This window comes from Aristolochia californica, unplaced genomic scaffold (assembly GCF_029961685.1).
Source record: "Aristolochia californica isolate CCGP_79_NKW_82.1479 unplaced genomic scaffold, dmAriCali1.0.hap1 SCAF_4, whole genome shotgun sequence".
NCBI classification, from domain to species: Eukaryota; Viridiplantae; Streptophyta; class Magnoliopsida; order Piperales; family Aristolochiaceae; genus Aristolochia; species Aristolochia californica.
Window position 1 is genome coordinate 1,584,950 of NW_027182103.1, and position 22,251 is coordinate 1,607,200.

At 36.1% G+C, this 22,251-nt stretch overlaps 1 protein-coding gene across 2 annotated transcripts; it reads right to left on the reverse strand.

Moving 5' to 3' along the window:
• Positions 1–10,162: 10,162 nt before the first annotated feature.
• On the reverse strand, positions 10,163–21,683 carry LOC137962331 (ALBINO3-like protein 1, chloroplastic). Of its 2 annotated transcripts, none has more exons than XM_068809133.1 (11): positions 21,261–21,683; positions 20,493–20,603; positions 19,537–19,611; positions 19,401–19,461; positions 17,716–17,789; positions 17,479–17,583; positions 16,898–17,005; positions 13,815–13,912; positions 11,038–11,355; positions 10,663–10,963; positions 10,163–10,552 (listed from the first exon to the last, which is right to left on the reverse strand). In XM_068809133.1, the coding sequence occupies exons 1-11, from the start codon at positions 21,591–21,593 to the stop codon at positions 10,478–10,480; spliced, it is 1,659 nt and encodes a 552-aa protein (XP_068665234.1). In that variant the 5' UTR covers positions 21,594–21,683; the 3' UTR covers positions 10,163–10,477. The 2 variants fall into 2 exon arrangements, with proteins under 2 accessions (XP_068665234.1, XP_068665233.1); XM_068809132.1 differs by having other exon boundaries at positions 10,649–10,963.
• Positions 21,684–22,251: the final 568 nt, after the last annotated feature.

Below are 22,251 nucleotides of genomic sequence, written 5' to 3' on the forward strand. Positions count from 1 at the left end.
CTTGAGTTCCCACTGTTTAATCTGTAAAATGTGATGTGCTTGATTTTCTGTAAAAAATTAACAAGTGACGGATAATTCGTGTCAGATATAGCATCAACTTCTTTTAGGCTGTGTTTAGAACACAAAAAGTGGAGAGGAAAGAAAAGGAAGAGAAAAAAAAAGAGCAAGAGAAAAGAAAAGAAAATAAAGAATTTTTTTTTTTTTAACTTTTGTTCGAATGCCAGGGAAACTGAGAGAAAAAAATGGAAGAGAAATATAGTTTCTCTTGTTTGGATGCATATGAAAAAAAAAAAAAATTGATGATTAAAATTTCTCTCGAATTTTTATTTCTTTTCTTTTCTCTCCAAATTTCATCATTTAATTAAAAAAATTATTAACTAAGAGAATGATTTTCTGTTGCCAAACAACAAAAAATATTTTTTTCTCACAAAATAGTTGTATAAGAATGTTTGAAAGTGAGGTATAAAACTATTTTTTTAAAGTGAGGTTTATTTTATAAAAAAAATTATTTTAAATTGAGCTAGTTTTAATCGATGCCCGTTTTATTGATTTAATAAAAATAATTTTAATTTTAGTAATTGAAAAAAATACTATAAGTTATTATAATCATGAATTTTAAGCTCTTACCAATACCCTAATTTTTTTGAGAGTAACAAATGGGATTCATTGAGGACTAATTTTAAAATGAATTTTGATGCTCTTTCTCTTATTCCAATTAGAGTAACACACTTGGACCCATTTTAACTGTGGTCGGGGTCCATAATAGGGCTAACCAGCTAATTAGCTGGCTTTCGTTTAGTGCCATGGATCCTGGCTTAGTAACCACATTGGTTTGTAGGATTTCGACAAGTCCTCGGTGAGGAAAGAGATGTGAATGTAAGAGGTAGTTTGCCGATTTTTAGTGGACTTTCCTTTAGAAGACTAGCTTTTTCTCCCTGAATTGGTGAGAGAAAAAAGTGCTCTTGTACCCACACTACTCGTGTACTGCTGCTTAATACCAAACTGTTGTCTTCTTCTAAAAATTTGGATCAAGTTTGTAGGCTCATATCAGGCAATGCTATTTCTTTTCCAATATTTTCATATCAATCAAAACGTACTATGATCACAACACGGAGATGATTCTGAGGAAAAAGAGATTTTGTCCGGAACAGAAAGATGGGGACGAAGTTACAAACAATGAAAAGGAATCTGGGAAGGCGATTAAGACGGTATAACTAACAGTTGTATTTGATGTAAGAGACGGAAGATCCAGACACTAAAAAGTTACTGGACATCATCAATAAGGGCAAAAGACAGGGGCTGTTGAGGTCCATGATCAAGACGGAAGACCCAGACAGTAAGGTTGACTTTCGGCTGTAATCGGTTGGCTCTGACGAATTTCATGTATTCTTTGCCCCTGAGAACGATCCACTTAGTGCTTCCCCACACCTTGAGGACTAGTTGAAACTTCCGGCCTGCCCGATCCAACACCTTGACTTCAAGTCCGCCGTCGGACTCAAGCTTCCTCATCTCTTCTTTCTCCAGCTCTTCCTTGAAAAGCATTTGTGTCTTGCGCGTAAAAAGAAAACGGTTGGCGGACGAGCCAATATCAGTAGCAGTGAGTCTCTTTGCTCCAAAGTTAACGGGCACACTGCCGCCCATACGAGCCACAATCTCCAGCCACCCACTCAGCCTAGCCTGAGAATCCGTCGGCTTCATCTTCTTGTAAGGTCGGTTACCGAGGGGAGGAGGCTGAGAGGCTGAAGCAACAGAGGAGGAACTCAGAACCCACTTGGCAGGAGGAAATATACGATCTTCTTCACGTCCATCATCTCCTTGCGCTGCAGAAGAGGAAGCCTTGTTTCTCTCCGCCTCTCCACATGCCACATTGCTCAACATCGAGAGTTTGCGAGAATTAGCCATGATCATCGTTGTATTGCAGCAGAAGCTCTAATTTATATCATATGATTTACCAAATAAAAGGTGTTTGTAGTTCATTCTGACTCTCTATCTTACTTCGTAAGGTGTTTCTGTTTCAATCTAACTCGATCTTTCCTATTCAGATTGCTTTTATTTTAGAAGAAGGTGTTTCTATTTCAATGTAACTCAAACTTACTTATTCAGTGACTACGGCCGATTCGGGCTACTCATGGGTCGGGCACTGAGTCCAGATCTTCGGTGAGACGCGACCCTCTACGCAAGCTAGTTAGATTTAATACAAGGGCAGGTAAGTAGTTTTGCCAAAATAAAAAGGGTATATAAGTACTACTTAGTTTACTCTTTTTTTAAAAAACAAAACCACAATTTATAGGAATATAATGAAATTTGAAGAAAATACATAAAAGTAATATCAATTAAAATTGAAAAAGGGAAATCTAGGGTTCTTGGAATTCTCAAAACCTCAATGTGAATCTGAACCGTTAAAAAAAATTATTGTTTCCTTTTTTCCTAATTTATAAAAATCCTACTTGGATTTATTGAATGACTGTTATGCCCTCTTACTTATATAATATTATATCTTACTTTGAAGATAATTAAATTAGAACTTCATATCGGTAGGTATTTCTCTCACAAGTAGTCCCACTCGAACACAACAACATCTGTGCCACTTAAAAGAGAGGTTGTTCTTGTTATGAAAGGGAAGAATTGGATTAAGGGCTTGTTAGTGCAATGTGCAAGTGAAAGTGAATTTTGACCATAAACCCAGTTCATCAGTCACTCACTCGATGTTCTGTGTTCCACTCTCTCTCAACGTTCTCTCTATCCTCCTCTCTCTCGACCCTCTCTGCTTCCCAACCCTCATCTCTCTCGTCTCTCGACCCTCTCTACGTCCCAACTCTCATCTCTCTCGTCTCTCGTTCACTACCGACTTGCCATCTCACCATGTTGTCGAACCCTCTCGTCGTCTCAAATCCTCTCATTCTTCCCTCTTTTGACTTTGATTTCCCTCTTGCATCGACTAAACCCCTTCAATTCCCCCCATTCAGCCTCGATTTTCTTGAAAACTTTCTACCCACTCGGCTTTGATTTGCCACTCTTTCTTTGATTTTATTTTTTTGTAATTATATTAATTAAACTAAAAATTTTAATTTTTGTAATTATATTAATTAGTACTACACTAAAATGTATCTTATGTCATTAATAAAATATTTTATTATTTATTTATTATTTTTAATAATATGTTAAATTAGTGGTTTAATTATACGCACCTAACAACAACCAACAATAATGACATTTGTAGAAGGTTTTATTAAGATCATCTTCTTTCTCTTCCTAGTTTCTATTGAATTTTTTTTTTTTTTAACTCAAAGTAAACATAAATCATCCTACACTTTATAGGATAGAAATACTAGATAGTAAAGTAGTAAATGGTTGGAACCAAGAAATAAACTATAGAAAGAAAAAGTAAGAACAATCATAAACCAAGAAAGATATACCTACCAGACATAGCCAATGCTTGCTCCTCGTCGGCCTGATCTCAAACTTATAATCCAATGCAGAAAATTGGCATCAACTTTAAATAAACATGATCGCAGGTAATACTCTCTTATAAACATCTCTTTTCACTTTAAGGTCTACATTAGAGATGAAGGCATCAACAATTCTGTCTCCAAATCAACAAAACTGTCATTGGTCTTTAACCCAAACACAGTGGCAACAATTAACAATAGAAGGTAGATTAACTTTCTATCAACAAGTTAGTCACATTTAGGCTTAGACGAGTCGAGTGGAAGTAGGGGTGACATCGAGTCGAACCTGCCTATGTTCGAAGTGAGCTTCGAGCCGAGCCTCATCTCGAGCCTAAAATTGTTATCGAGCTCGAGCCCATCGAGTTCGAGCCGAGCTTCGAACCGAACTCGAGCCTCAACATACATTTAAAACTTTTCAAAAAATATATATCAAATAAAATATATAGAAAATTATGCATACATTTTATATAAAATTGGGCATGACCTCTAAATAAAATTGGGCATAACCTATATATATAATACATGTATAAGATTGGACATAACCTTTACTTAAAATTAAGCATAATCTATATATATAATACCTGTATAAAATTCGACATGACCTCTATTTAAAATTGGGCATAATCAACATATATAATACCTGCATAAATACTCTGTAAAACTGTTTATACATTCCATAAACACTCCAAGAAATTTTTTATACACTCCATAAAATAGTCTAAACACTCCATACACTGCATAATATTATAAATAAATTCCATACAATAATCAAACACAACAAAATTAAATGAAATATCACTATCAATTTACAATCACCCAAATAAAAACTATAAATCCATTATAAATTTACAAAATATAGTTATTTCTCTTCATGCTAGAAAATAATATACTTCCTTGCTTGAGAAAAATCTCCACCTATGATAAAAACAAAAAAATAAAATTAGTTATTGTCAGATAAAAAAATACTCCTCCACTACTAGTTACTTAATGTCGTTAAAAATATTAAAATTATCATGATGAGAAAAACATGAAAAATCATGTAGCTGGTAGCATTATCTCTGAACACTTCTTCTCAGGCTGTAATCACAAAACAAAATTTTAATAAATAAAACTAAAAAATATACTAAAAAATATCGTAATAAATAATTAATCAAAGAAATTCACCTTTTGATTTTTTTTTATACCGTGAAGAGTCCAAACCCAATCACTACTACAAATAAAAGTTTGAAATGTATTTGGTACCAAGGAAGAACGATACGAGTCTATTACTCTACCACCAGCATTAAATAATGACTCCGAAGCTACTGTAGATATGAGAATTATAAGGGTGGTTTAGTCAACAAACTTAAAATTTGAAGTTCATCTTTATCTCCTGCTTCAAATTCATTTAATTCCTCTACATGAAATTCAATTTCAAACTTGGTGTTAGTGTGGATGAGTTCATATACATTCGAAAACAGTTTCCAGTGTTAGTGCCCCAAAATAAGAAAAATATAAAAAACAAGAAAATGAGTAATTTATAATAGTATACTTAATTAAAACATAATATTTAAACCAAAAATTAGGTAAAACAAACGTAATTACAACACAAATAAGTAATTTAATGTATAATTAAAATAAATTAATATATTAATTAATTAAATTATATATTATATTATTTAATGATTACAGTTTATTATACATTAATACAATAATTACGTGAGCCAATTAACTGTGTACATGATTAATTATAAAAAATAAAAAATAAACAGGAAAATTTGATCAAATGCTAACTTTAACACACTATATTTTTACGTATTATTGCATCGTCTAGAGGAAAAATAGGCTAAGAATAGGATTTGCAAGTTTTTTTTTTTTTTTTTTTTATAAAAATCACACGTGCGAAACTCACATGTGTGAACTGCACGTGTGAGTTCGCACGCTGTGCGGGACAAAGCGTCGAGGGGGGAAAATAATCTCCCCCATCAACTTAGGTATCAAAACTTTAGGTATCCGAGGGAAAATAATCTCCATGAAAAACGTTTATTCACTTCAATTTATCTTCATATCCCTATCTATTCACTTCGACTTTTTAGTCATGTTCTTGTTTGCCTCATGCTGAAAATTGAAGTTCAAGTTGATATTTATAGTTAATTAAATAACTCTTGGGTTAATCAACCGATTAACCCATTTAATGTAATAAATAATTATTTAATTAAAAACTGTAATCAATATAGAATACATAAATGAAAATAACAATAATTATTTACTAATTTTCAATACAATTATTTTAAATTTGTGTTTTAGAACGAAGGAGGTAAAAGACTCAATAACATGCGTTGAGTCTAACTCCAATGGCTCAGTCGAGTCTGCTGACACCGGGTTAAGCTGCGCATATCCAAACGGAATATCTCATTTTATTTCTTAAGCGCAAGTTTCGGAGCAAGAGTGGAGCAGACTGAGCCAAGTGTCGTCTCCGGATGCTTCGTAAAATTCTTAATTGGAATTATACTAGGATTCATCCTAGTATAAAGGTGGCTCGAAGTCAGTAGAGACAGTAGGAGTTTGAGCAGCGACGATCTGTTCTTAAGCAGCAAGAAAGCTGTGGTTCTTCGCGCGAAACCCAGGTTTGAGCGGCGACGACCTGTTCTTGAGCAGCAACAGAGCTGTGGTTCTTCAAGAGCATTGTTGGAGGGGAGAAGACTCGTGCTTCACCCAGACGGTGGAGGAGTTTCTGGGTAAGGAGCTGCTGCAACTCATCAGTTAGGATTTTGGATTTGGGAAGAAGAGAAGAGCGATGCCGAAGAGAAGAGCCAGTGAGGATCATCAAAAAACCCAAATCATCAGTTGCCCCAAGAAGAGAGCCGATACCTTCAAGAGGCGACTCGAGGGCCTCAAGTCTCTCTGCAACCAGCTCTCTACCTTATGTGGTACTGGAGTTCTATTTCTATGCAATCTTGAATCTTGGCCCAATGACAAGTTCAAGATTAACAGTCTCGTTCAAGATAACACCGGGATAAGTTCTGAAGTGCGACAACGCCTTAGGGTCGAACCCTCTACTCTGTTGGGCCACCCTCGAACCTCTACTTCACTACCTGCCAGCTCTTTTCCAGTTCCACATGACCTCCCTCCCAATGACTTCATCGAAAACCCCTCACCGGCCGGGACTGCTATTGTGCATGATGCCCTCTCCTTAGACAACCCTTCACTGACAGAGCTGACCACTTTTTCAGAGGTGGAGGAGTTGATTACAAACTCTGGGATGACCTCTAACCGGGCCTTTTCTGATTTTTCTGCGTTGGAGGCTTCGTCTGCGTCTCCCTCGGAGAGTTTTTACTTTGATTTTTCTGATATAGTGGAGGACCAACCAACAATGTGTCCTGATTATTTGTATTACGACGTCGACAATGCTGACGTTTTTGTTTTCTGAAATTTGTAAAGAGGTTTGTAAAACGTTTATTTTTTAATTCAAAGTGATCGTGTGGTTTTGCTCCATTCTTTAAATGAGCCCAAAAACCACATTTACGAATTCGTTTTTTCTATATTCCCTTTGTCTCTCTCTGTCGTTTCTATACTTTGAAATTCCTGCTTCTTTCCGTTTTTTTCCCTTTTTTTCTTGAATATTTTTTGTTGTTTCTAAATTTTCTTGAATACATTCGATGTTTTTAAATTTTCATTTTTCGACTCTGAAAAAAGACAAAAGATATGGACAGACGCAAAGAGTTAGCTCTTAGAGCTAAGGAAATGGCTATGAGGAAGATGAAAAGAATGGACCATATTGGTTCACGGTTGATGTTGCACAAGGGCTGCAGATCTCTTTCCAGCATTAGAATACTCAACTCAAATGCTATGTGAGCAACACAGAAATCCTTTGAGAAGAAAGATATAAATCCCCAGTGATGGGTGAGATTTCTTCTCCTATAAGAGATATGGTTTGTGTAGAACTGGAAATCTCTAATTATAGCTGAAATGAAGAAGTCCATGGAGAAAACCAGTACAACAAAATGAAGCATCTTTCAAGACACAGTCTGAGGTTGCTTCTGTCGCTCATCTACCTTGGTAATGAAATTTATGCTATTTCTCATACATGTACCACCTTCATCTATTTTCCAGTCAATCTGCTTGGCTTTTGTTGAAGTAGCCCTCTTTACTTGCTTCTGTACATTTCATGTATAAAGGTTTTAAGGATGAAAAGCGTGCAGGATCTTATTATAGCTATGTATGCAATCAGTGCAGACAGAAAATGCAGAGGAAACTGTAAATATGTCCTGGACTGGAGCAGTATGTGTTTATAATCATTATCAAGCATTACATGCTTCCATTTGGGTCTGTGAATCCTTCAGCATTCGTAGGGCAAGAACAGGAGAGGGAAAAATATCTTTGCCAAATGATATTTTTGCTGTCTCTACAGGGGAGTGAACTTTGATCCTCTACTGAGAAGCATCTTACGTGTTTATTTTATAATTGAGATGATGTAGAAGAGAATTTGAGTCCTGAGCTTTATTATATATGAAGTGGTTGCCATATAATTCCTATCAAAATCCACAAGTTGCTCAAAACTTGAATTAAAACTAATAGTTCTTTTTCTTAGTTCTGAGCTCCTCATGCCCAAGCCATGGGGCAGAAAGAGTATCATGACCTCAGCAGTATCCACTGTGTGAGTTATATTGTTCTCTTAGAAGACATGATCCATATTTTCTTTGCAAGAAGCACATCCTTTTTTTTTTTTTTTTTTCTTGAACAGCTAAACACTCCAAACATCCTTTCTTACTCTAAATCTCAGAGTCCTTGATATAAGAGTATGACAAACAAAATCAGTGTAGCAAAAGATAAGAATGAATTATGTATGCCTTGTCGAAAATTATAAAAAATGAACATTTTATGAGAAAAGGCAACATGATGATGCCTCAGTCTGCTTATTCTTTCTTGTGATATCCCAATATCATTTTGAAGAAGAAAAAGACTAGAAGTTGCTATGGAGGAGAAGATCCAGTTGTATCTATGTCAAGTACAGCAATTGCATACTCTTTTTTATTTGTCTCCCTACTATATAACCAAGCATGAAAACTTTAGTGGTCAGGACTTCGGTTTTATCTCTTTCCATTTCCATTTAATCATCTATCCTCTGTTGCTTATATTGAAGGCAGAAGAAACAGAAAAGTAAATACATATTATGTAAAAACCATCTTGATAGGAATGAGCTGAAAAAAAAAGACATGGACTTTTTAGGCTGAGGTTGATGATTAATCAAAAGATCAAGCAATGGAAAAAATCAAAGTGGAGGTTGAAGCAATTAGTTCTAGCAAACACAAAAATCAAAGTTCAACTGATAGGAACTTTTTACTCTGCAGAGAGAGTTTATATCTGTTTAGTAAATTATCTTTTGTATTTGTATTACTAAGTTTGGTCTGAAGATACAATTCATTTATGATGATTTTGTTGGAGAGTGACCCCTCACGTCTGTCACTAAAGAGAGGTGGTCACCCCTTCTGGTGCTGAAAGATTGAAGATTTAGGATGGTCGTTTCCTCTTCCTCTCTTCTCTGTTGAAGGAGGGGTTTGGAAGGAGCAGCTCCAATCCTCCTCTCCTTCAATTGAAACGGGTTTTTCTGCATGGAAGTGCCACTACCCTCGTGGTGCAAAAACATTGAAAGGTGGTGTCACTATTCTCCTGCTTCATCTTTTCCTTCTGCATAGGTGCTCCCATAGGTATTGCCCCTCCCAAATCTCTCTGTTACAGTAAAGCAGAGAGCTGGAGGGGACAAACACAAGTTCAATCTAAGTTAACATTCAACAAGAAAAATGAGTGAGAACTACCTCACTTGTCTATAGAAACACAAAGAAACTTTTCATTTATTTGGAGAAACATAACATGACATGCTTGAAGAATAACATCTCTTACCCTCTTATTGAGTAAAGTTCATAATGATCCTCATGTTCTACCCTGACCTCTATTTCTCCTAAATCCCACCAAAGAAAAGATTAGGACTTGCTTTCAAATTCTCAATAACTCCTGAGCTTTCCTAGATTTACTAACCAAAGGGTTTCCTTTCTTATTGACTTCTCCTAACTTCTAGTGAGCATCGATATAATTAGAAACTACCCTAATAAACTTTATCTAGGGTGGCACTAGCATGCTCAATATGGCACTTGGATCAAATTAAGTTGAATAAGGAGGTGTTTAACTGAATTACATGCTTCCATTTGGGTCTGTGAAACCTGCAGCATTCGTAGGGCAAGAGCAGGAGAGGGAAAAATATATTTGCCAAAGGATATTATTGCTGTCTCTACAGGGGAGTGAACTTTGATCCTGTATTCTGAGTAGGGAAATTTACTAGAGATTGTAACATTGCCTCTAACTTTTAACTTATCTTTAAAACTTTGCACGAAACCCAACAACTTACTTCATTTGTGGGGAATGTCTTCAAGTATTTCATTGGTTTAAGCAGTGTTATGGTTTTTAGGGACACTATTTTTTATATGATAGACAATTGCAATTCAATCGTTTTGTTTGGCTGTGAAAGTTGGTCGTTTATTTGGGTCATCTTTTTGAGCCAGCCTGCAATTTGCCCACATTGATCGGTTTATGGAATGGGCCCGTGGACGCTGGAGCTTTCGTCGTTTGGAAACTACAGTGATCGGAGATTCTCTTATGTACTGGAATATGTATACTGTTTGTAAGAATGAATGCAGGGTAGAGATGCCACTTGAAGAATGATAGTAGCAGAAGGCAAAAGCATTAGATAAAAAAACTCGGGCAAGCAATGCAAAATGGAACTTCTTAATCGGTAGATGATGTTCACTGTAATAATACAGTAACTGCTTTAAGCTCTCTTTCCTCAGCATGTTGCATGTTGTAACATGGAACAAACTCCATGTTAATCCACTATTTGCAACACTCATGCGCCCCAAACCTTACCAGGTATGTGAAGGACACATCTTCCAAGTGCTTTAGCAATCTGATAATTTTGTAACAGTTGGGCTGAACTTCCATGGTCCCATAAATGGGATTAAAGTAGTGAAGCTTGAAATTTTTGGATTTCTAGTTGTCTAATCCTTATTTGTATCGTTATTTCTTTCTCTGTCGACTGATGGATCAACTGATACATGTTGCACTTTGGTTTCCTGAAATGGCAATGATAGTACAGAGTTATGGATGAGAGCTCAACAATGCAGAAGAGAAATTACCAATGTCCAACTTGAGTTTAGTAAGAAGCAGACCCAAAGGTCTTTACCGTTTTGAGATTTTCAGAAGAACTTTTCTCCTCATTCATTACGATACCATTCATAGAACCAACTCCATCATTTGTGATATCTGGTAATATGTCAGCCTTTTCTTTCTCCGAGTCCTGTGCCAAATGAGCACCATTGACTAGAGAGTGTCTTGTTGTTTCTTCTTGGGTCATAGAAGATCCCAAATCTTTGGGATTGCCCTCATCCACTAGATTAGCACTTCTGGCTGTCATTTCTGCTCTTCTTTTTTCTTCTTCCTTGTGTTGCCTTCTCTTTGCCTCTTGCTCTTTTATCTGTTTAAATCTGAAAAAAGAGTGCTTTCAGATTTTTATTCCCCAGAAGAGATGAACATACATGGGTTTGGCATAAAGATTAACCTTTCACCACGAGGAAGCTCCCCTGAAGCCGATTTTTCACCCAGTTTACTCTTTTCATTAACAGATTCAGCTTCAGGCATAGATTTTTGGACTTTAGCCAGTTGTTCTGCTGCATTTTTTTCAAGCTCCCCCGAAGCCGATTTTTCACCCAGTTTACTCTTTTCCTTACCAGATTCAGCTTCAGGCATAGATTTTTGAACTTTTGCAGGTTGTTCTGCTGCATTTTTTTCATCCAAGTATTGCAACACCGGATTTTTCGCACCTCCTAACTTTTGTAGCCAGATTTGCTGTGCTGTACTTAGAATATTATTTGTCAACCTAGAAAAGAATATAAAGACTAAGTAAAAGCTAAATATGATTTCAACGATGACTATTTATCTAATCAATCAACTAAATTCAATCTGGCACCCACAGGACCAGAATTCCAGTAAGGTCACAGTACACCAGTTAATTTGCGAGGGTATATAGGAAACACATTAATGTATTTTTTGCACATTCTAAATTAAAATGTTTTTCTATCTTCTTATAGCAATTACAGTGAAGTTAATTATAAAAGAAAATAAAAATTTTGAATGTTGTTTCCTGATATGATGCTAACTAATGTGGCCAAACAGCATTGGATGCACTCTTGCAGGGTCATGCCACCTCCATTTAATAGGAAAACCATTATGCTTGAAAACTTTACTTATACTGCATTCAGTGCTAGTAGAGGGGCAGAGTCACTGACTACAGTGATAAACAATTCATACATGTATAAATTTGGATGTAATCTATAACTGGACCACCTCTAGATTCAAATATTGGAATTGAATGGTGATGGTACTAATATTTGGATCTAGTTGAGCCCCAATATAGCACACGGGTATGTGATGCGGGACAAAATTGTAACGAAGCATGGATTTTAATTATAGTATCGGATATCAGTAATTGGAAACGAGAAATAGGAGAATTGAGAAGAAGAAGGATAGAGAAGAGAGAAGAAAAAGGGGGAGAAGAGAAAAAGAAGAAAGGTGAAGGAGAGAGATCTGAGATAGAGAGACTTGAAAAATTCACTATCAAAGCTACTTTCCACATCCAGCCTATAAATAACTGAAACTAAAATTCAAAATAGATAAGATCACTATTTGATCAAATCAAGTAAAATCAGGAAAGATAAAATAAAAATAATTTTAACCATAATTGGTAGGTCTACTAGGGCCCAATGGGCATACTGGCGTCCCCACCAATTCTCTTGCTGTTGGAGAACTCAATCCCGTCAAGTTAGCCATTGAAGTTTGGATAATACCTCAACAAACAGGGTCAGATTTATTCGATTGCAAACAAACATTTGCAAATGGAGGGAGAAGTTTTTTTTTTTTTAATTATGTTTTTCTGCACATGCGAAATCACGTTGAGGGGGGGGATTGCTCCCCCTGGACTCAGTCTCCCGATGGATGGCAGTTTCGCAAGGGAACTTAGTTCGGCGCAGGCCAAGACAACGACAATCGGATCTGCATTTGTGGTCATCAAGTGCTGACAATTATCTCGGCAGTGATGAAGACAACAATGAGCGGAAATGAAATTGGGAGCTCGGCTCCGGTGAGAAAAGTCCACGGAAGGCATCGCAAGTGGATTGGCGGTAAATGATGGCGCCTTGAGGGCAGGAGCGACGATGAGGGAAAGGTCTGAATGTCTAGTCGGTGACAGGTGAATGGTTCAGAAATGTTGATCGGTGACAGAGTGAAGGGTCTACGGCAATGGCAACAGCTGTACAACGTCAGATCGGGCTCTGATGCAGCCAACAATCAGTCGTCCAAAGCTGCCAGAGGGATCGTCCCCAGCGGGAGGTTGATGACGACGATTTCTACGATTGTTCAGTGAAGTGCTTTGACGCATGAGTGTGTGTGTGTGTGTGTGGGGGGGGGGGGGCGCACTAAGCTTGAACGACAACGATTATTTTGGAACGTGTAGCGAGACTGCTCCAAAATAGAGCCAAAAGAAGAAGATAGAACGAGGACCAGGAAGGGACAAGTGTTTGGCTCTATAGAAGGTTGACACCGACGGAATTGTTTGCTCTGATACAAAACTAATGCAGGTTTAATCGTAACAAAGCGTGGATTTTAATTATCATATCGGATATCAGTAATTGGGAACGAGAAATAGGAGAATTGAGAAGAAAAAATTAGAAGAAGAATAGTAGAGAAGAGAGAAGAAGAAGGGGAAGGAGAGAAGGAGAGACCCGACACAAAAAAATTTCAAAAATTCATTATCAAAACTACTTTCCACATCCTATTACAGCCTATTAATAACTAAAATTAAAATTAAAAATAGATAAAATCACTATCTGATCAAATCCAGTAAAATCAGAAAGATAAAATAAAAGTACTTTAACCATAATGGGTGTGTGCACTGGGGCCCAATGGGCATACTGGTGGGGAATCTCAATTAGATTTTAAGAAGAAAAAATTAAGTAGATATCTGATTGTAATTACAAAAAGAGAAGTTCCAGGGTTATGGTCAAAGAGAAGACCATACACAGCTGTAAGTTTTGCTACCAATGTTTGATGGGCCCAATCCAAATGTCACTCACTTGAATATGTTAGGAAGCCAAAAGAAGGGCAAAAGAACAATATGTACGCGCTTGCACATCCGTTAACCGTTATACTCAAATTTCCATTAAAAAATACTCCTTTTTATAATTATAAATTTATGTCTATTCCGTGATAATCAAAAGTACTCATCTTCGGGCCTATAAGAAAGTTCAAGAAATAAGAACAAGGAGGATAATGCACACTCACCAGTACAGACTAAGCCCAGATGGTACTGAAAGAGCGAAATAGCCAATCATCAAGGGCAAAAAATTAGTTAAAGCACTATTCTGTTTTGAGTCTTTACTCTGAAAAATCCCACACAAAACAAGATAAGTATCGTGATTCTTAATGAAAGTGAGGTAGTAACAAGAAAACATATTAGAAAAATCTCAATCTCTAGCTGATAAATGAACTGCAGTACAAAGTACAAAGATAAACAATACTTTCTCTCTCAAAAAAAAAAAAAAGTACTACATGAGTGCCAAAAGGTTGTGCATTCCATGATCCATTCTATGCATCTGGATACACAGTTACGTGGCACACAACTGAACGTTTAGGATAGCAGACTTTCTGTTTGGATTTACTGGGTATGAGACTCCAAAATCAACTTTTTTTTTGGAAAAATTATCTCAACAACCTACACCAAAAAGTTCACCTGCTGATGCAGCAGCTTGGGAACCAGTATAGGTACATGTATCAAGAAGTCTATGACCATAAAGAACACAACATGGTTTACAAGTGGCAGGAGATATTTGCATAAAGTTTCAAACAATTAACAAAATCTACTAGTTTTTTTTTTTTTTAAGGTAGAACACTAATAACTTAACTAAGAAAAAGAGACAACAGGGCATTGAATTGAGTAAATATAAACATAAATAATAATAATAATAATGTTGAAGAGCAAATATGGAAGAGTCTTACATGACTCTCACAATAAGAAGTCTTACAGAACCACAATTATTATAGAAGGAGGTCGGTCTCACAAAAAAGTTTCAGTTTAAAGGTGTTTTAGTTATGCTAGTCTTCTATTTATGTTGAGTTATTTAACTATGCTAGGATTTATCATTAAGTATTAGAGTTCGGGTGTAATTAGAACAAGGGTAGTTTAAGTGTAATTGGACTCTACTACTTTTCTCTATTATAAATAAAGGTTCATGTACTCTGATTACATTCAGTCAATGAAGTTTTTCTCTTTTCCATAAATTCAACATGGTATCAGAGCAAGTTCTATGAGTTGACTTGGTCAACCAACAGAGATAATGTGATCCTTTTTTTATCTATTATCTCTAGTAGTTTAGGTCCGTATCTATTTTTTTTTTTTTTCAGTCCCTATACTCATTGTTTGCTTTGCGTTTTCACCTCTATACTGAGTTTTTCATACTAGATATTATATATTGGAGGAAAGATATTCGAGTCTACTTTCCAAAGAAAAACAAATTTTGGAAATCGAAGTTTTCTACAAAGAAAAATCAATATTTGAAACAGCAAATGTCAAATTGCAAAAGAGGTTCGAGCAACAATAGAAAGCTTCAACTTCTAAACTATTTTATGTTATCAAGAACGAGACTTTATATGGAGAATTATATATCAAAAGAAAGATCTATAAGTCGATTTTCTTACCTATTCAACCAATTCTCGATCTGATTTTTATATATGGAGATATTGATCTTGGAAGAGTCAATGGTTATGCTGGCAAAAGGAGAAAGAGTACTTAGTTCGGCCAGATTACAGAGACCGAAATTTATCAGATTATTTTTCTCAAAAGAAGTATATTTTATGAAGAGAAGTTATACTTGGATGAAAGGTATTTAAGTCTAGTTTCAGAAGGAGAAAATTTCATGTCAATCTGATCTACATTTAAAGATATATTCACATTGGATGAATCAAAGGTATTGTTGGTATCCTGTTGCACTAAAAAATCCGAATAATATATATATATAGAGTGTTTTAAGTCCATTGAGACTTTTTATATATATTTGTGAGTCTTTTATCGTCGTCTTGTGAATGACAAGCATTACCCACTTATCAGCCATTTCTACCTTTGAGAGTTAGTGCCCGGGTTGGGACACCGTGATGGAGGATTTTATTACTACATCTATGTTATTTAGTTTAAGCTGGAATCACTGCCATTACCTCCCAGTTTGAGGGGAAGAAGTAGAAGAAGAAGTACAAGAAAGTGGTATTTTATTCCATATGTTATGGTAAGTTTTATGTGACCAAAATATTCGAGAAAGGGAGAACACAAAAGACGAAGTTTTTGCATCTATGAAAAATTGTATTTGTCAGAAATTTTTTTCAGCAAAAGAAAATTGAAGACCAAGAATCCTTTTCATTACAAGCTGAAGTTATAAACTCCACCTTGAGGGGGAGTGTTGAAGAGCAAATATGGAAGAGTCTTACATGACTCTCACAATAAGAAGTCTTATAGAGCCACAATTATTATAGAAGTAGGTCTCACAGAAGAGTTTCAGTTTAAAGGTGTTTTAGTTATGCTAGTTTTCTATTTATGTTGAGTTATTTAATTATGCTAGAACTTATCTTTAAGTGTTAGAGTTTGGGTGTACTTGGGACAAAGGTAGTTTAATTATAATTGGACTCTACTACTTTCCTCTATTATAAATAGAGGTTCATGTACTCTGATTACAATCAAGTTAATGAAGTATTTCTATTTTCCATAAATTCAATAAATAATAATAATAATAATAATAATAATAATCTTAAGAGAACAACGATAAATTTATGGTCAACTTGGCTGAGTAATGAATATTTGGTTCATATATTTGTCAAAGATAAAGATTTTTCTATGTTAAGGCTGAAAACAGAGAACATCTTAAGCCGGAATAAACTCAGCCCTCTACGAAGCAAAAAGTTGAAAGTATTGCAAGAATCAGTCACTTTAACTTCAGCAACATTAACAGGAAACCGCAACCACATTCAGACTGCAAAGAAAGTTCAGTGCTTATATTCTGTTATGGAAAAAATGAACTACAACAGGCAATTCCACCTAATTGCCTCCTTAATCTCTATATTCTTCTTTATTTGCACATAAGGACTTCCAGTCATTATAAAGAAAAGCAAATGTCAACTGAAATGTAAAGGGTGGAGTATTAACTAGAGTTGTGAAATACAAATCATAGCATGTATCAATAAATTCACACTCAAACAAATGCTCAATGATACTTGTCCAACTGCATCAAAGCAAGCCAAGAAGCATCAATTCACCAGACATGATCACGATAGACATTCAAAAGTTAATGGACTAACTAATCCAGAACAGAGGAGCATCGAACCTGTGAGCCCTGCATAATTTGAATAGATATGTACTGTGACACAATCAAGAGGACAGGTAAGACAAGATACGCCAAAGTGTCTGACCAACCTAAGGGTGGATGACCATCCTGAAACAACATGAAAGAAAATAGATATCAGTATTTAGAATTTAGGAAAAGGAACAGTACCAGTCCATCTGGTCTATAGCAGTATTCTCAGCATGAGAATATTCTGAAACATAAGAGTCAAATACATCTGCTAACACTAATCTAGACATAATTGCCAACGGAAAGAAAAATGAACCAGTCACTTGGAGAACCAACATATACTATTCATATAGGTAGTCATAAGGAGAGTTTATTATCACAAATTTGCAATCAATCAGTAAAAGCATCCTTATTCTTTTGAATCACAAAAACTGGATGATAAATAAAGAGTGAACTAAACAATTATCAGACGCTGTTGAGTAATCTGTTACATGTGTCCTATGTGATCTTTTCCACTCATACTTACCTTGCACACCCTCAAGAAAAAAAAAGAAAAGAAAAGAAAATAAAAAAACTCATATTCTTGTTGAACAAGAGTGAATACCATTACTTACTACAAAAGGAAAGAGCCAAGAAGTTCGACTGCCACTTTGCTGAGCTGCAATTGTTGTTGGACCAGACAAAGAGGGTATCCAGAAAAAACCTTCTGTAAGAAGTCCCTTGAAATCGAAAGTGAAACTACGATTAGATATCAAAGATACAGAGAAGTTTCTAAAAGTTGGACCAAAAGAAAACACATACAAATCATACTCAAAACACAACTGATCGAATATATGTAAATAAGAAGCTACCTCATTTGCCACATTTGAAAGAGCCCTGTAAAGTCCAATCCAAACCGGTATCGTAACAAGGGTTGGCAAGCATCCTAATACAACAAACAAAAGCACATAAAAAACAGGTTCACCAAGCAGCAAAGCACTAAAATTCAAGAAACAGAGATAAACAGAAATGGTGATGGGCATTTACAACTGAAAAAGTACATTAAGTTTCCTTCTTACATCAGGATACTGGCTTCAACTTAATGGCTAGCCATATAGCTGATACATATAGTGTATGACACCATGCATATCAGATTTTGGGAAGGGTAACATACTATATATTGGCCCATATATGCCTGATCCTTGGTATCAATACATCAAACCCTGCAAATTAATTTTGACCAGAATTTGCTGATTTACCTTAATCCGGTAGAGTATCTTATTTTGACACATTTGATCAGCTTAATAAATTTTCTTTTAAACTTTGGGGAATTTCATTAAGATGGGGAAAGAGAAAAGTACAAGTATGAAGCTATGGATACCACATAAATACATTAAAGGAATTCCAAAAACACATAATGTCATGGAGGTGGACTCCCTCCTTAGCCAATGCATTGACAAACATGTTTGGGAGACGTGGCTCCAACAGATGTCAAGGGAGAAGAAAATATCGACAATCTCCTCAAAGATGCCAAGAAGTTGGCAAGGGGGGGGAAGAGGTCTTTCTTCCCCAGCCTACAGTAGAGAATGGGTCGCCTTCAACGATGAGAGGGTAGGGGCAATTTCTGGTGGCAATGCAGAGGCCATGCAGCAAGGTGTTGGCTTCACTGTCAATAGAATCGGCAACTCCCAGAGGGCCAGACCAGGTACTGAGGGCCTCCCTTGTTTGTGACATAGGAGGCTGCCAAAATCCAGCCCAGTTTGCCCTAGAGAACAACTGTCAAAATTTAATTTTTTGTGCCCCATCAGAAGGGGTTGCCAAACCATAACCTGTGGGTGTAGTGGGGCAGAGAGACAAGTGACCAGTTCCCAATTTTAACGAATGTGGGCACTCTCAAAACCAGAAAAATCTTTTCTTGTACCATCCCAAGCTTGACAAATTTCTTAAAGTGGGTTTAGTTATTAGATCAACTTTAAAAACCTAATAAGTGTCTAATTACTAAAGTACTGATCCTTCGCAACTCCAGTGAATGGAAGCTTCTATAACTTTATTTCTTTTTAAGTTCTTTGACATCGTTATTGATGATTCTCTATGTATGAATGACATGATAAAGCTAAAATTTGTGCTGCAGATTCAACATATACCCATTAATGATTTCTATAAACTCATGCACATAAAACATGCACTAGACCTCCACAGGAAGCAATTGAACAGCTATGACCATACAGGATTGCAATTTGCACCTGGTCCTAGACTCCAGATATCAGACTTGTTGTCTAGCCCAGTTATCAGGTTGGATTAAGGTCAAGAATCTGACATCCATTAGTTTTTAAAACCAAACGGGAATAATTAGCTTCTATTACACATGGTTAGAGTGAGTTGCGCTTTACTTTTAATATCAGAGCAGTTCTTGAAGCCGTCCAACTTCAAACAGATGTTTACACTCAATGCAACATATTGACATACACAAGAGAAGTACTTTATAAACACATCATGTGCCAGGAAAAAAGATCATGATATCAGCAATCCATTAAAAGCTTAATTATAGAAAAATAACCTGCCACTGGATTTACTCCTGCTAATTTATATAAACGAGCAGTTTCAAGCTGTATCCTCTCCTGCAAAGGAAAGCAAATATGATCAGCTACTCATAAGGAAAATTATCTCATCCTCAACTGAAAAACTTCAACAACCTGATCCCCAGCATAGCGTTTATTGATAGCTTGTATCTGAGGCTGCAAAGACCGCATTGCCAATGTACTTTCAACCTGGGCATAGCATTCATAACCTATGATTCAGAAGCGAATTTCAAATATTATAATGGGAGCAACATAATAAAGATGTCCTCACTGACAACTTTCTGCGGCTTCTCCCAGCCAGCAGCATAGAAATCTGAATTTTCTAAGACAGAAATTATGGGACATCCCCATACCTATAAAACCTATCAAATGTGACATATGAGTCTTCTAGATCTTCCAGATCTTTTTTTTTTCTCTACCAACTTAACAAGCTACAGATAGCTGAAGCATGATTTCTAAGTGCAAGACTAATAATGTACTGCAAACTATACTAGCAAGTCAACAAGAATCATGTCATGTTCGCACACCTAGTACTTCCTAACTAGTTGATAGCAGCTCAACTAAAATTCTAAAGAGAGAAGGAGAGAAGAATTTTATATGATGCTCTGGAGCCTCCATTGATGAAGGTAAGAATCTTTATATCAAACTGTACACCACCACTGAATTTGTTTCAACAGCATCAACAAAAACTCAACATATGCTATGAGTTTCATTCCTATGCTCATTCGGCACCTTTAACTGGATAAGATTTTTTCCTGGAAACTTCACCTTTGGAAGAGGTATTTTTGGAAATAAAGATACCACACAATTTGAATTTTGAGCTTGGATCTGAAAACACATCCTGGTGCAAGGAAATTTAACTTGAGGCAGAAGTTCTCTGTTTAATCCAACATGCACCTACTGCTCAAAATTTCACATTTCATTTAGATCAAAGCACAAAATGGCCCTTAAATTAGAATAATCAATTCAGAGTTATGCCAAATGACGAATTCTTGTACCTCAAGAAATAGAATCTCAGATAAACTGAAAAAAGAATTTATAAAAAAATGCTCTAAATTCTATAAACAGACCTGCTTCTTTGACAAAGGAAATGTGACAGCCTTAACAATGATAGTGAGAAGAATGATTGCAAAACCATAAGAATAAGGGACATGCAGTGCTGAAAGTCCATCCTTCAAAATCTGAAAACAAATTCAAGTTTGTCTTCAAACATTATAAACATCGAGAAAATGGGGAGGTTAAGCATGGATGCAGAATTTCATAAAAAAATAAAAACAGGCATGGAATAATCGATATCTACACTAAAACTGAATGCTGCTTTTATTTACTTTCTTTAAAAACTAAAGTCGCTGAAGTTTCAGTCGTTCAACATCCTATACAGGCAGTACTACAGTTTTGATCTTCCACACATGCAACATGGATTAGCTCTCTGTATTTGTACCAACTGCAACAAATATCATTACAACTGGGTTTTATCATGTTAAAGAAAATAAACTGTTGGATTTTACAAGTGCTACTTTGGTAGAGCTAACTGATAGAAAACTCCAATGAAAGGGTTCACTACCGTCAACAACTTCCAGGATGACTTAACAACTACACCGAAACGACTTGAGTACATTAACACCTTATAATTTGCTACCTATTTCCACCAACTCCAACTGGAGCACAGAAGCTCTAAAAGTAAAATATGATAAACAGAAACCACAACATACATGTAGTACAGTGCGGGCTACCTGAAGACACGGGAAGTAAAAGACGTAACTTAACAAAGAAGACACAGAGATTCTTACGTAAAAAAAGGGGGGGTAGTGATACACAAGTAAAGCAATTCAGCTCACCTTCAAGACAGTCTCGAGATAATTCGTAATTCCCGAAAGCCAATCACTGCTCTGTTTCGACACATTCGTTGAATCGGCAGAAACAGCAGCATCAGCAATAGTATAAATAAAACTCTCAGCTCTGTCTAGCATCTCCTTCACCACCCCCTGAGCTAATTCCGTCTCGGGGAAGCCCTGCCTGAATCCAAACTTAACAACCGCCAGGTCCCCGATTCGGAGATTGCTGCGAAACAGGTCTTGACGTTTCCTCCTGAACGGATTCAACGCTCTCGTTCGATCCGTGAAAGGAGAAGGAGTTAGGGTTTGTGGACGAATGGAGAGGAACGCAGACATGTTCTAGATTTTTTAGGAGGTGGAAGAGAGAAATTTTGCCTGGATCACTGCGAGGGACTTCAGATGGCTGTGACGCCGCCCTGACAGAGGTTTAACATGGACGGGGCTAAAATGAGCATTGTGTGCATAAGTTAAAGGTTTATGAAACGTGATTAGTATGTTGCAAAAGACGTCTTATAGGTCAACTACTTTTTCTTAGTAGGTAGCTGTTTAGGATTTAATTACATGTGTAACCCTGGAATAATGCATATTGCTTCCATACCCCTGAACATAAACAAAATTACATATATTTGTCTTTCTTCAAATTTAGTAAAAATTAAGGGCCTATTTGAAACCCCTAGAAAAGAAAATAATAATAATCAAATTCTTATTTTTGGCATGTTGATCGAAATTTGGGCTAGGGATTCTATGTAAGACATTTTAAGTACTAAAATACATATATTTAATATATCTTAGACAGTTTATCAATCATGTGAGAGACAAAAATGGGGAGAAAATATATTCCTGTGAGGTTTGTGAGGGAAAATGGTGGAAATATAGATACAGTATTATCATACAACTGAAAGCACCATTAAGTACAAACACGTATTTGTTATGCTATTTTTTCCTTTGAAGAAACCCACAAATATGTATTTCATAATGTTTTTGTTCTCAGTAA

What these genes read in the sequence shown, in the direction of transcription:
- LOC137962331 (XM_068809132.1), bottom strand. Translation starts at nt 21,593, where the DNA reads ATGTCTGCGTTCCTCTCCATTCGTCCACAAACCCTAACTCCTTCTCCT. An exon ending in TTTCAAATGTGGCAAATGAG is followed by an intron (nt 17,584 to 17,715) that starts GTAGCTTCTTAT and finishes TTCGATTTCAAG; the next exon opens with GGACTTCTTACAGAAGGTTT. An exon ending in AAAACGGTAAAGACCTTTGG is followed by an intron (nt 10,553 to 10,648) that starts GTCTGCTTCTTA and finishes TTGCCATTTCAG; the next exon opens with GAAACCAAAGTGCAACATGT.